The 14,332-nt window shown below is 47.5% G+C and overlaps 1 protein-coding gene across 3 annotated transcripts in view; it reads left to right on the top strand.

The window, feature by feature from the left end:
* FAM117A (family with sequence similarity 117 member A) overlaps positions 1-14,195 on the top strand; it is a 40,443-nt gene extending 26,248 nt beyond the window's left edge. For all 3 annotated transcript variants that reach the window (XM_083709664.1, XM_083709662.1, XM_083709663.1), the window contains exons 3-8: positions 5,416-5,505; positions 7,289-7,402; positions 8,640-8,774; positions 9,783-10,011; positions 11,630-11,750; positions 12,453-14,195. In XM_083709664.1, the coding sequence (XP_083565790.1) occupies positions 5,416-5,505; positions 7,289-7,402; positions 8,640-8,774; positions 9,783-10,011; positions 11,630-11,750; positions 12,453-12,795 (1,032 nt within the window). In that variant the 3' untranslated portion in view covers positions 12,796-14,195. The remainder of the gene's footprint in view (positions 1-5,415; positions 5,506-7,288; positions 7,403-8,639; positions 8,775-9,782; positions 10,012-11,629; positions 11,751-12,452) is intronic.
* Positions 14,196-14,332: the final 137 nt, after the last annotated feature.

The following is a 14,332-nucleotide window of genomic DNA, read 5'->3' as shown; positions in this document are numbered from 1 at the left end:
AGCCTGGGCATGCATGCATTTTGCAGTGAAAGGCATTTAGACTTCTAGTTTACCCGGCTCAATGTTTTCCAGCAGAATTTTTTTTGCACAATCTAAGTTAAATTTTAAAAGTCCAGCTTAAACCCTTGCACATCTGGTTTTACAAGAGGGTTGCAGAACAGTGACCGGGATGTTCCCCTCCCCAGGTGCATAGCCTTTGCTTTAGCTTCAGCCAAAGGGAAAGGCGGCTGGGCAATGCTGTTGCTGAACAAAAGACGGTCCCCTGTGGGGCAGCACTAAGGGTTCTCAGCACAGTGGTACCTCGGGTTACATACGCTTCAGGTTACAGACTCCGCTAACCCAGAAATAGTACCTCGGGTTAAGAACTTTGCTTTAGGATGAGAACAGAAATCATGCTCTGGCGGCGTGGAACAGTTAAGAACAGTTTCAGGTTAAGAACGGACCTCTGGAACGAATTAAGTACTTAAACCGAGGTAACACTCTACATGGGAAGCTTCCTTAGATTGAGTCGGACCTGTAGTCCATCTAGTATTGCCAACACTGATTGGCAGCATCCTGCAAAGCTTTTCTGATGTGGGTCTTCCCAAGCTTAGGTAGAGAAGACGAGGATGGAACCTGGGACCTTCTGCATGAAAAGTAGCTGCTCTAGTCCTGACCTATGACCCTTACAGAAGAGGTTGGATCAGAGCTATGCAAGTCCACCTGTGCAAGGCAGGTCTAGGGTAGCCCTTGCACAGTGACTGTAATGTTGGTTTAGCCAAGACGCGCAGCCAGTCTGGACAACCACAAAGGCTTCCTTACTGAACCTGCCCCAGACCAAGGAACTTGGGGATTGCCCCATTTTCATCCTTGCAACAACCCTTTTAGATAAGCTCCGTTCAGAGCCTGGGCCAGCCGAGGACTTGAACCCGAGTCTCCCTAGCCCAAGGCCGGCACATTCTTTGTGCAGCCTGCCGTTCTGGTGCTGCGCCCACTTTGCCGCCTCTCTGCCATAGGGGGAGCGTGGGGATCTTGGGGCAGACTGCGCAAGCTCAGGTCGCAGGTGAAGCGAGTGCCTGAAATCCTTTTTTCCTCTTGTGTGCAAGAGCTGGTTTAACGTTTCAACAGAGCCTCCCAAACCTCCTGCCTTTCTGTGGGTGCTGTGGCTGGCTTTCTGCTGTGAAGACAAAGGATTTATTTATATTTATAGCCTTGGGGATGAGACTCGAGAGGCACGCCCTTCCCTGCAGATTATCTGACCTTGTGGTTTCAGACCTTGTGATTGTCTTCTCAAAGCACTTCCCTCCCCTTCTCTCCTGCTCGGCGGAAGCTGTTTGGCCACCACTAGAATAACGTGTTTGGAAACTTCCTGCCTCATGGCAGAAGGCTGGGCCTGCAGGGGCAGGGTGCTCAAAGCCAGGCCTCCCCCTTGGCAGCAGCACCAAGAGTTGCAGCTTGGGGGGGGGGGTTGTTTCTCTCCTGCCCCACATTCCCTCTCCACCCCCTAGCCAGATCTTGTGCACATTTTATTTATTATTTTATTATTTATTTATTAATAAATGTTACAGAAAATTAAAATCAAGTAAACAAATACTAATACAAAATTAAACTAAAGAAAATACATGTACCCCTACCCTGTAAACATTATTATTGTTATTGTTATTATTAATGCCCCACCCATCTGGCTGGGCTTCCCCAGCCACTCTGGGTGGCTTCCAACAAAATATTAAAATACAGTAATGCATCAAACATTAAAAGCTTCCCTAAACAGGGCTGCCTTCATATGTCCTCTAAAAGTCTGCTAGTAGTTTTTCTCTTTGACACCTGGTGGGAGGGCGTTCCACAGGGCAGGTGCCACTACCAAGAAGGCCCTCTGCCTGGTTCTCTGTAACATAAACGCTACATACCCCCATGACTTCCCTCCACCACAACTCAACTTCCTTTAGGTCAAATTTAAATACTGTCATTGCATTCTTTGGACAATACATCTCTTATGGCCACTTCTAATTATTGTTCTCACTGATACTTTACATACTTAATCCATGCATATCAACATATTCTTTTTAGAGCAATGTTTTGTTCCATATACTCCTCAAAGCTCTTGTGTACACTTTAGGAATGGAGGCCGCCTACAGCTTTCCTTGAGCCCAAGACAGGCATGAAATCTGCCGGCTGATGTGCATTTCAGCAACGAAGCAAAATAAAACAAAGCTTTCTGGGCTCTCCGCTGCAACATGATGTGGGGTTTCCAGGCAAGGCAGCTCAGCCGTTCCTGCAGCCGGGGCAGGAAGCTTGCACCAAGGTGCAGCAGTTTCACCTGCAAATAGTTTTTTGAGACGTCGCTGCCATGCGTGGGGGGGGGGGTTAGCCTCCCCCACACCGGCGGCATGGGTGGAATTTCCCCCTTGTGACCGGCACTTCGTAACTTGAAAGATAAGGGTTTATCTCGAGGTTTTAAAAATACCTCGAGTGGCGGTTGCTATTTGCTCCTGCTCCCGAAAAGCTTTGCTGAAGGGTTGGGTGGCAACTCTTGGCTCCGCATCAACACTTGTGGGCACATTTTTTCCTGGCATGAAGTGGGGGCCAGGGGGGAGTCATTGGCATTCTACAGTTCCACAAAATGTCTAGGTCCTGCCCCTTGCAACTCCTCTCCCGCCACTTGCAAGGGCTGTACCAGTCAGGATTTGCAGCGGTTCGAGCTAACTTCCCAGGGTTGTTCAACAGGGCTGTTTAAACAAAAAACATTTTTAAAATGGCTGCCAGATTTCCTGTTTTATAACAGCCTTTCTAGGGAGGCCGGTTTTGCTGATATAAAAGCCCCTTCTGCTGCCTTGGCAGCTGGAGAAAGAGATGTCCCCAGACCATGGTCTTGAGTGCAGAGCTCTAAGGTGATTGGGCCGTAATAGCTTTCTCTGCACTAGTATTGCTAATTTGCTACTGGTCTTGGAACATGCCCAACAAGATGGAAGCGTAACGTGTCCCAGCAGCCCAACCATCTGGGTTGTTGGACAGGGTGGCCTGTCCTCTCGCTTGTCCTGTAAATGGGGGGTAAGGTGGGGCCTTGGATGCTGGGGGTCTGGCAAGCCACTTGTCTGCAAGCGCTTGCCCGAACTTAGGCAATTCTGCCACCGCCACTTCCTTTGCTTCTGTGCAGCCCCACCTTGAGGGCCGTTGATATCATAGGCCAGCAGTGCTTGCATGGCAAACCCCTTGAATAGCAGGAAACAGACAAGTGCAATGCTCACCATTAAGGATCGCCTCTCGCCGTACTAACCAACCCGGACCCTTCGTTTGTCACCTGAGGCCCTTCTCTATGCCCCCCATCCCAGAGAGGTCCGGAGGGTGGCAACAAGAGAAAGGGGCCTTTTCTGTGGTGGCTCCCCATCTATGGAATGCTCCCCCCAGAGAGGCTCACCTGGCACCATCATTACATGGCAAACAGCCAGGCAAAAACATTCCTCTGTACCCAGGCCCATGGCTATTAAATACTCTATGTATGGCCTGTGAAAGTGTGGGACTGTTATGATGATGACTATTTTATTATTAGGCTTTATATCAGTATGCTTTTTATTATGTTTTCATCACCGATGTTCTGTGATGTGGTTTTAATGTTGTACCACCGCCCAGGGATCTTTTGATAAATGTATATAAATTTAATAAATAATATTAATAAATTTCCAGGCAGGTCACAGAGATTGAATGAGAGCTGCTGGGTGTCATAAAATGAATATAAGGCTTTTCCTTAGTCTTTGAATAATGTTCTGCCTATAGTAACTAATTTCGTTGGCATCTTTACTTGGAATCTATTAGGATTTTGCTTGTAGCATTCAGCTTATTTTTCTTAAGAGTTTGCTTTGTGTAAATGCAGTGTTAAATTGCCCTGAGACATTGTGACGTGATGGACTACGGTTCCTGAATAAAGACCCAAGCATGGAAGCCTATAAGTTTGCTGGAAATATTATTGCAGGGCTACGTGGGAAGTAGGGCTGGGCGATATCTGGCTTACGACATTGTGATATATCACCAGCTAAACATCACAAAATACAGATATTATTATTATTATTTATTGAATTTATATACTGTCTTATACCCGGAGTTCTCACGGATATATCACGATGTCTGAAATAAGGATGGTGCCATGTAGAAGTGTTGGTTGCCTTTGTGGTTTTTCTCATGTGATTTTTGCTGGCACCTGCTCTTGTGTTTTGCTGCCCCCCTGTATGAGGCAGAGGAGAGCTGAGCCACCAGAGTTAACAGGGGTTGCAGGAATCGAGAGATGCCTTGGCGGGCTTCAGTTTTTCACACTTGGTGATTTTTGTATAGCACACACCCATCAAGATTTGCAATATATTGCCAGGTCGAAAATTACGAAACTGATAATCACGATACGGACTCCAAACCGGTTTTTGATGATATATCACCCAACCCTAAGGTAAAGGTAAAGGGACCCCTGAGCATTAGGTCCAGTTGTGACCGACTCTGGGGTTGCGGCACTCATCTCGCTTTATTGGCCGAGGGAGCCAGCGTGGCCAGAATGACTAAGCAGCTTCTGGAGAACCAGAGCAGTGCACGGAGACGCCGTTTACCTTCCCACAGGAGCAGTACCTATTTATCTACTTGCACTTTGACCTGCTTTTGAACTGCTAGGTTGGCAGGAGCAATATATTGCCAGGTCGAAAATTACGAAACTGATAATCACGATACGGACTCCAAACCGTAGGCAGGAGCAGGGACCGAGCAATGGGAGCTCACCCTGTCACAGGAATTCGAACCTCCAACCTTCTGATCGGCAAGTCCTAGGCTCTGTGGTTTAAGCCACAGCGCCACCCGCGTCCCATATCACCCAGCCCTAGTGGGAGGCATATTCTCCCTCGAAAAGAAGTGGTATGGAGCTCCACTTGGACTTCACTGGCTGAAATGTGGATGAACACTCTTCTTGAGTTAAGGTTTTCCTCTGTGAACACTTCTGGGCATAATTTTCCTGAAAGCAACTTGTGTGGAACACAAGCTCTTTGTCAATTTTGGCTATCGTACTCTGCAAGGAAGACGTGAAGGCATAGAAAGTCATTCGCAAATCTTTCTTGAAAGTTTTAGTTGGGCTTTTTCCATCCAGGCCTGTGTAATCCATGACATTTTATACCAAGGTCGTTGTGTAGGAAAACGCCGGCCAAGCATTCTGCCCTGGATTCCAAATGCACAGAGAGCAGCAGCCAGAGTTTCCTAGGTAGCATGACAATGTGGTTGTACTCTTAGTTCCCATAGGAAAGTGATATTTTTTTTTTTCATTTTCCAAAGTCCCACAAATTAGGCCTTTGGCATGACGCTTCCCCCCTCCAATGGCGTGTTTTCAGAATGACTCTTGCAAAGTAGACTGCCGTGTTGGAACTCGCTTGGACTGGCCGTGCTCTGCTGAACGCTTTGCTCCCTTCTTTGCAGACTCCTGTGTCCTGGCATGAAACAGAGATGGGGAAAGCCGCTGCCCATAAGCGCTCTGCCTCGTGGAGTAGCGTGGATCACCGCAGAGAGGTGAGAGAGCTGCTTAGCAAGCCAAAAGATGTTTCCTGCACAGCACAGTGCACAAAGGAAACTCGGCCACTGGCCTGCACTGAGCATCCCAGAAACCCAGAATTAGTGTCCTTCACAGATAACACAAATTGGCAGGTAGTTCCGTCAAATAAGGTACCTTCCCACTAGGCCCTGTGCAGGCTTTCCCAAGCTTAGGTCTCCAGCTCCTGTTGGACTACAACTCCCATCATACCTTGCTTGCAGGACCAGCAAACAGGAATGATGGGAATTGTAGTCCAAAAGCAGCTGGAGGCCCAAGTTTGGGAAACCATGGTTTATAGTAATAAACCAATTGTTGCTGCTGTTGCTGAATGCTGCTTGCGATCCTCACAAGCAGTGGCAGGGAGGAGGCACCACGCTCACCAAAAGCAGTAGTGGCTAGTGCGTATTGGTAGGACGTGAAGGCAAGGGACCCAACAGCAGGGGGAGCCAGAGCCAGCTGATTCTGCCTTTATTACCATCCTCCTTGTTGAGTTCTATAGGGAGGTGTAAGCTGACACCCTCTGTGATGATTGTAAGTAAGAAGGCAGGGAGTAGGGGCTGGCTGAGGACAGGCTGAGATGGGTGGGGCAGCGCCCCATTTGCCCTAAGAGGCAATACACTGCAGACAACGTCAGGCTAGTGGTCCATTAACTCAGCATTGCTTACAGTGCCTAGCAGAAGCCTTGGAACTAGCTCAAAATAAAAAAGGAGATTATTATTTTTTAAACAAGGTTTCATGCACCCAACGGATTTCACATAAGTATCTTTGAGGGCAAAATATAATAAACCTGGCAGTGTCTCTTCTCCAGTGAGGGAAATTAGAGGCCACCTAGAGAATAAGCTATGTTCCCAACTCCTTCTGTAGGTTCTCTCAAACAGTTCAAAGTGCTTGTTTCTTCCCGTGCAAAAGCTATATGGTAAACACATTGGATGCATCGAGTTTCTCATATATATATACACATACGTACATACACACACATATATACATATACATACATATATATGTGTGTTTTTTCCATGAATAGTGGTCATTAGGTGTTGCCTCTTCCTTTCGAAAGGATGCTCTTTGTGTTTGTGTGGGTGTTTTAAAAAAAACCTCACAGCAGAAACGGCCCCACAGATTTCAGAGGGAGCCCCCTGCAGAGCGAACAAGAGGCCTCCATTGCCCACAGGAAGCAGAGCAGCTGTTGCTGCTGCTGCTTCCCTGGCTTGTGTTTGCAGAAAGCCAGGCCTAGCTGTGTGACTTCCAGTTGCTTAAAAGACAACACCTCAAAAAGGTGACACCTCCTTAGAGGAAAGACTGGTCCTATCAGAACGATCTGATAATTGGGCAGCAAGTTATCCCAAATGGCTGAGTTCCTTAGAGCAGTGTTCCCCAACCTTGGGCCTCCAGCTGTTTTTGGACTACAACTCCCATCATCCCTCGCCAGCAAGACCATTGGTCAAGGATGATGGGAATTGTAGTCCAAAAACAGCTGGAGGCCCAAGGTTGGCCTTAGAGCATGGTGCTGATAATGCCAAGGTCACAGGTTCGATCCCTGCATGCATGATGGGACAACGGCTTATTTTCCTACATTGTAGGGATTTGGACAAAAGGATCCTCAGGGTCGCTTCCAACTCTACGAATCCATGGCTGTAAGCCGGCACTGGAAGGGCACCTTGCAGAAGTTGCCCCCTGTGCTTGTCATGCATTGCACATGGGCAGAAGAAATTGTGAGGTCCTTTGCCTCTTCTAAATGCAGGTTGCATTCTCATCCCCCAGATTGCCAAACTGAAGCAGCAGCTCCAGAGAACGAAACTCGGTGCCCGGAATAGCAAAGAGAAAGACCAGATCTCCCCCGTCCAGGGGGATCATAGTGTCCTCTCGCCCGCCAAGGTATGCACCGCATCCCTCTCCTTTGTTTGCCCCCATCCGGCCAGAGGAAAACAGGGTCCAGCTGTCGATGGACTGTTGGCAAGAGACGAGCGCGAGGCTATTTTTGGGAAAGAGTTTGAAGTATTCAATTCTGCTGCTGCATTGGCAGGGTGGGGGAGGGCAAAACCGTTCTCTTCAGCCCCACCCAAAACAATGCGAGGAACTTGGGGGGCGCACACACACTTCCTACTGGCCTGTGCTGGCTGCTGTGTATGCGGAGGTCAAGAGCCTTGCTCCAAGCTCAGGTGGTCGTGCTTGAGCTGCCCTTTGAACTAGGCATTCAAGGTTCATTTCTCAGCATCCAGGTCTCTCGGCATCCCTTGGACCAAAAAAAGGAGAGGGTTCAGTGTTTGAGAGGCATGTGATTAGAAGGGTATTAGGAAGCAGGACTTAGGAGAGACATTTGAGAGCACATTGCCAGATGGGTCAGGGACGGGTTGCATGGACCAGAGTGGTGGAACTGGCCTATTAAGTATGCACCTACTTGACCGGTGCCCTTCCAGATGTTGTAGCCCCTGCCCACATGGCCCAGTGTCAGCAATGCCTAGGCAACACGATGACCATGTACATACGCAATAGATAATCTTTATAGAATTCCTTCAAGCCATAACAAGTACAAAATGAAATCTTTAGTCTCAAAGTCTCTGAAAATCTTTAACTGAAGCGAGGTACCAGACTTTGTACGATGAAAGACAAGCTGTGAAGCTTTGTGTATTCAGCAAATATGATGTCCAACACTGAGCAGTGATTCCGGATATTGACTACTGTTTCGTAGAATTCGTCAGCGGGGTCCCTAGCCCCTGACCTCTCAATATCCCTTGGGCAAACAAAGAAGAGAGCATTCAAAGCTCAGTATTAGGGAAGGACATGATTGGCTGTGTAGAGCAGTGGGTCTCAAACTTTCAGAATAAAAATTTGCTCGTGCCGCACCCAGTTTCTTTAGTGATAAGAAATACATTGGAAAATTAAAAGAAACAGCTAGCTGTGCTTGATTTTGGAAAGAAACCTATCCATATTATGCAAATTAAGAATTTTTTTATACTGTACTATACTGAAATGTTTAAATGTTTCTTTGATTTTCCTTGAATCTTCCCATTCTCGCCACACCCTTAAAGAACCATTGCTGTAGAGAATACTTTCCTTGCAAAAAAGGTGTCGGTGGCTTGTTTTACTACATTGCTGGATGTCCTTGTTTCAGGTTTCCCCACCTGCACCCTTTCCAGCCCTGACTGTTGCGCCGATCAGCCCCTGTTTGCACAACAGCCTCGATGGTCTCAATCAAGAACTGGAAGAAGTGTTTGTAAAGGAGCAAGGAGATGAGGAGCTCCTCAGGGTGAGTTACGGCTGGTTCCCAAAACTCTGCTGGGCAGAACACACCTTTGTGGCCCCTTTTGCCATCTTTTGCACCACTAGTTGAATACAAAGCTCCCATTCATGACATACCCTGAGCTGTACACTGAAATTCTCTGTACTGAAATTTCCAAACACTCATCTAGAAACAGTTACAGCTGTTTTAAAGTACAGATAGGGTGAACCTACAGCATCAGCAGCTAGCCACAGCCAGCCCCTTGTTCTCAACGAGGGCCGCTGACTTTGCATGGTGATTTTATTTTTAAAAGAAATCTCCAAATGCTGGAGGAATCCTACGGTTGTAACCTCGTCTCCCGTGACTTAGAAACAGACCACACCTAAAGGTTCATAACACACTTTAAGCACATGTTTGATTTGGTTCTCTTGAACTCTGGGGCTGCATTGCATCCTTCCCTCACTCCATAGCTGGCCTTTGAGTCACAGCAGATGTGCAACGTCTCCTCTGGAGGGCAAACTACAGCTGTTTATAGCAAAATGCCTGCACTGCTGCAGGAGAGGGTCTTGGGGTTTTTTCCCCTCCCAATAAATGCATTGATCTTGCAGTAAAGGTAAAGGGACCCCTGACCATTAGGTCCAGCCGTGACCGACTCTAGGTTTGCGGCGCTCATCTCGCTTTACTGGCTGAGGGAGCTTCCGGGTCATGCAGCCAGCATGACTAAGCCGCTTCTGACGAACCAGAGCAATGCATGGAAACGCCGTTTACCTTCCCGCCGGAGCGGTACCTATTTATCTACTTGCACTTTGATGTGCTTTCGAACAGCTAGGTTGGCAGGAGCAGGGACCGAGCAACAGGAGCTCACCCCCTCGCGGGGATTCCAACCGCCGACCTTCTGATGGGCAAGTCCTAGGCTCTGTGGTTTAACCCACAGCGCCACCCGTGTCCCTCTTGCAGTAGCTGCCCTGAAATAAGAGCTGGGGTAAAAAGGCCCTAAGTGAACCAGTATTAATTTAAGAAGTGTCTTCCTTCTAGATCCTGGATGTCCCCGATGGCCACAGAGCCCCAGCCCCACTGCCGAGAAGCACCAGAGAAGCCTTACTGCTGCGGGTGGAGCACAGCAGTAGCAGCTGCAGCAGCCTCTCTCTCTCTCCGTCCCCTTCAGCTGCCTTTGGGCGGTCCCCACACACGCCTGCCCAAGCAGCAACAGAGGAACTTCCCCCCGGAGTGCTGGATAAGCCGCTGGTGGAAGCTAAGGGAAAAGGTAAGCCAGAAGGGGGCCTAGTAAGAGGCATGTTGGGAGCCTTAGAAAGTTGCACATTTTTTAAAGAGGTTTTTCCAGGCCTTGTTTGCCCCCCACCCTCTTGACCCCCACCCGTCCACAGTACGAAAACACAGCCTGGAAGCTGGAGGACAGCATAGGGTGCTCCTCAGGCATCACTATTTATCGAACAGTCATCCTGATTGGTTTGCAGGGAGGTCAGACGGCATTGGTTATTGAATGAGCCTTCGCTCTGATTGGTTTGTGTAGATGACGTTGCATCAAAGCAAGTCTCCCCACAATTTTCCAGACGCTTACTGCAAAAAGTCAGATCTCTCAGGGAAGTGGGTTTTTGTTGTTGCTGTTTTTGGCGCAAGATCCTCCCAATCCTGAAGGAGCGGCTCCACCCCCATCGTTCTGCCCAGACACTGAGGTCCAGCTCCAAGCGTTTTCTGGCAGTTCCCTCCCTGCGAGAAGTGAGGTTACAGGGAACCAGGCAGAGGTAGTGGCACCTGCCCTGCGGAACGCCCTCCCGACAGATGTCAAGGAAATAAACAACTATCTGACTTTTAGAAGACACCTAAAGGCAGCCCTATTTAGGGAAGTTTTTAATATTCTGTTGGGAGCCGCCCAGAGTGGCTGGGGAAACCCAGCCAGATGGGGGGTATAAATAATAATAATAATAATAATAATAATAATAATAATAATAATAATAATAAATTGGCTTCAGTTGCACAACCTAAATTTACTGGTATGTGATTGAATCCTGCCAGAAAACTGATAGCACATCAATGCCCATAGACTCGCCTTGGAATTGTGGGGGAGGATAACCAAAAGCAAGCAATGGAGCATGAACCTCATTTTACTGACTTGCCCTACATCGCTAACTCAAAGCAATTAAACCCTAAAATAAAAAGATCCAGCCTGCTCTTCCCTTTCCATGGATCATCAGTGTCCACAAACCAGTTGAAGGGAAGAGTACGGATATTAGGGATCGCAAACAGTGTGATGTGCCTATACAAGGTCACAGTCTAATTGGCTTGAACTTCTTTCCAAATCTGACCCTGCTCATTCAGGATTTCACATCTTTTATCCCTAAATAATTGCCGTTCTAATTATATTTGGGCATTTAGAATCCTCCTGACTGTAACGTGTATCAAACCAAATTTCTCAGGTCTTATATGAAGATAAATGGTGAAAATCCCACCATACGTCCGCCGTATGATCTCTCCTTTACATATGGACCTGGCTGCTAGTTTTGTAACCTTTTCTTTTTTTATGGCAGCAAGGGCAGGGAAAAGCCCACTGTATTCTGTGATGCTTTGTGGAGCCCAGTGAAGGGGAAAAGGATGGAGGGAGGACTTGTAAATATTGGATGCGTTTCTGGGAGTGCCCCCTGAATGTGTAAGAAGGAAAACCAGGAAAATGTGGTAAAGGGAGAAGTTGGAAACAGGAAGCTGAGTGTACAGAAGGCGCAACAAGAATAGCTTTAGAATCAATGACCTGGATGGGACATTACGCAAACGATTCTTCCACATTTAGATGCATTACAGCATTACTGGTTCTGCATTTGTCTCTGTCACATTTAAGCCTTTCTCTTTTTCTTTCCCACTTCCACCAGAAAACGGCAGCACTTCTCCAGTCCTTGCTTTTGCCCTGTCTCCTCGTCCCAACCACACCTATGTGTTCAAGCGGGAACCTCCGGAGGGTTGTGAGAAAATCCGGGCTTTTGAGGAAGCTGCGTAAGTGAGAAGGGTACTTGCCTCTAGGGACACAGCAGGCCGAGATACTGCAGCCTTATACAGTGCAGTCCACCTCCTCCATGATCAGCCCTGGGAAACTTCTGGCCTGTGGTCCAAATTAGGGGGTCCAAATTTAGCCCCTGAGGCTGCTTCCCCCAAAATACACACCCATGCACCTGATGTCATATGTATGGGACAAATGAAATAAAGTGTACCCCTGACTGGCACTAACAGCAAGCCCTACTTGCCAAGAACAATCAGCTGACTGGCCGTGAAAGCAAACTCTGCCCAAAGTTGGGCTTTCTATAAGAGCCTGTTGGCTGAAAGGTTAAACAGCAAATGATGCAGGGAGGAATGCTTTTCCTAATGTGATGTCAAGTGATTGATTTGTGAGTGGCCCACAGGGGTTGGGGGAACATCATGATCCAACCTACCAACCAGCCCTCAGCATTCCTAACCATCAGTCACGATGGCTGGGGCTGATGGGAGTTGGATCCTGCAGATGTTGTTGGACCACAGATTCCCCGCCCATGTCCCAAAGTCTAAACGAGGAACGTCAAAGATTCTCTTCCTTCACACACTCCTCCTTGCTGTTCCCACTGCAAAGGATCTTTACAACCACCAGTCGAAACTCTCAGCCAGTTGATGGCATCAATCCTTGCATTCCTCATCTCTTTCTCCTTGTGGTTTCTCCCTCTCCAGGCCTCCAAGCCCTGATCAGACTTTCCTGCCCTCCTGTCCCGATAAGAACAAAGTTCACTTCAACCCAACTGGCTCTGCCTTTTGCCGATTCAGCCTGGTGAAGCCTTTTATTCCCAGTGTGGACTTCCTGTTCAGAGACTTCTCTTCCTCTCCCAGCCCCATGCCACCGGGCACGTTCTCCTCCTGCCAGCCCACTCACACGGTCCCAGTCCTCAGTTTGCGGAAAGACTCGAGGGGAGACGACTTCGTCGAGAACCCAAAATCTCCTCCGCTGAGCTTGGAGACTTGGAAGCGGCACCAGGCTGAAGACACGGTCCTCTTCCACAGCTCCCTGGTTGTCTGAAGCTCAGAGGGGCAGACCCCAAATGAATCTGTGGTCCCGCCATGGCCTGTGGAGAAGAGTGCCTTGGAATGGAGAGAACAGAGCACTTCTAGGACACAAGTCCTCCAGCAACTGCCTTAAAAAATGCAGACTGCCACTGGACTTTTCTGCAGCCGCAGTAGTTTTTTCCCTTTTGACTCCTGGTACTTAAAAGCACTTCGTTTCCCTGCAAGTTCATGTCACTGTCCTGCTATTGCGATGTCCAAAGAGCCCCTCATCTTATCTGATGGAATATACACACTATAAGCTACCGGGTTTTTCCTCCTCTTGTTTGCTTGCTGGGTGAGGCAAGAGCTCATGTATGTTTTGTTTTGTTTTGTTTTGTTTTGTTTTGTTTTGTTTTGTTTTGAATTATCCTAAGGATGTGTCTCAGGCTTTCCACAGACTAGGGAGGATGAAAGGGTTTACATGTATCCAGAGGAACTGGTGTACGCTGCTCTAGCAGATGGCTGCTGGGCAAGAGTTGTGCTGGGCAATCTGTTTCCAGGGAATGAGACACCTAGAGATTATTTTGCATCCTGCCCTGCACTCTATGAGACTAGCATTACTGGAACACAGCTAAATGCTTGAAAGAAGCATTTTCTCTTCCAATCATGCTGTAACAGTTAGAAGTTGAATTGACAGAAATTCAACTTGTGTGCCTTTTTTGAGGTCTTACTCCCTTCCCTTATGGAGTAAGAATAAGGGAATGTTCTCTCTTTTCCCCCTCCCCCTTCATACACTCCCCAGACATCTTTTCCAGTGGACCTCTTGAGTTGATTTCTTGCAACAGTTCTGGCAAAGGAAACTGATGCTGAAGCCAGAACAATGTCTAAAGTTCCCTGGTGGAATGCAGCTCTTAGCATATCAAATCCACTTCCTTCCTTTTTTTTTAATTGTAATGATTTGGCCAGTCCAGTTAGGTCTGACACTACTACAATTCTGGCTGATGAGTCAGGGGGATCTACTCAGCTTTAACCCTACTTTTTAATGCACAGAACACTCCAAAGATCCCATGGTTCACTTAAACTTACATTTTAGGCCACCCGCATCCCCACCCCACCCCACAGCACAACTGTGAAAGGCCTTAAACCTGGTGATGCCTTGATTGCAAAGTATTAGAAATGAAAGCAACTCTTCTTTTTGCTAAGCCTTTGGATTGCATTGAAAAGGTTTTCTTGAACCTGAGATGGAAACTATATTTTCTATTTGAAAACAGTATTTTTGCAGCTACTTTTGAAGTTTTGTAAATTTTAATGTATGTATCACAAAAGCTTAAGGAAGAATGTTAGCCTTGGAGGATCACTGCCTTGTCTTGGAGAGGCTTTTGCAGATTTTGGTGTTTAAACCAATTAAAAAAATAAAATTGTTCGGTATCTGAAGTATCTGTACTGTGCCTTGTCTGAGTAGAGATTGGTCAGTGGGATTGGATGAAGTGTTGGACACACTTGCAGCTCTGTAAAAAGAGTAAGAAATCTACAGATGGGTGGCATATTCTTGGGTTGGTATTTGCTTGTTA

This window comes from Podarcis gaigeae, assembly GCF_964106915.1.
Source record: "Podarcis gaigeae genome assembly, chromosome: 13".
Taxonomy (NCBI): domain Eukaryota; kingdom Metazoa; phylum Chordata; class Lepidosauria; order Squamata; family Lacertidae; genus Podarcis; species Podarcis gaigeae.
This window is presented reverse-complemented; position numbering and strand designations above follow the sequence as displayed.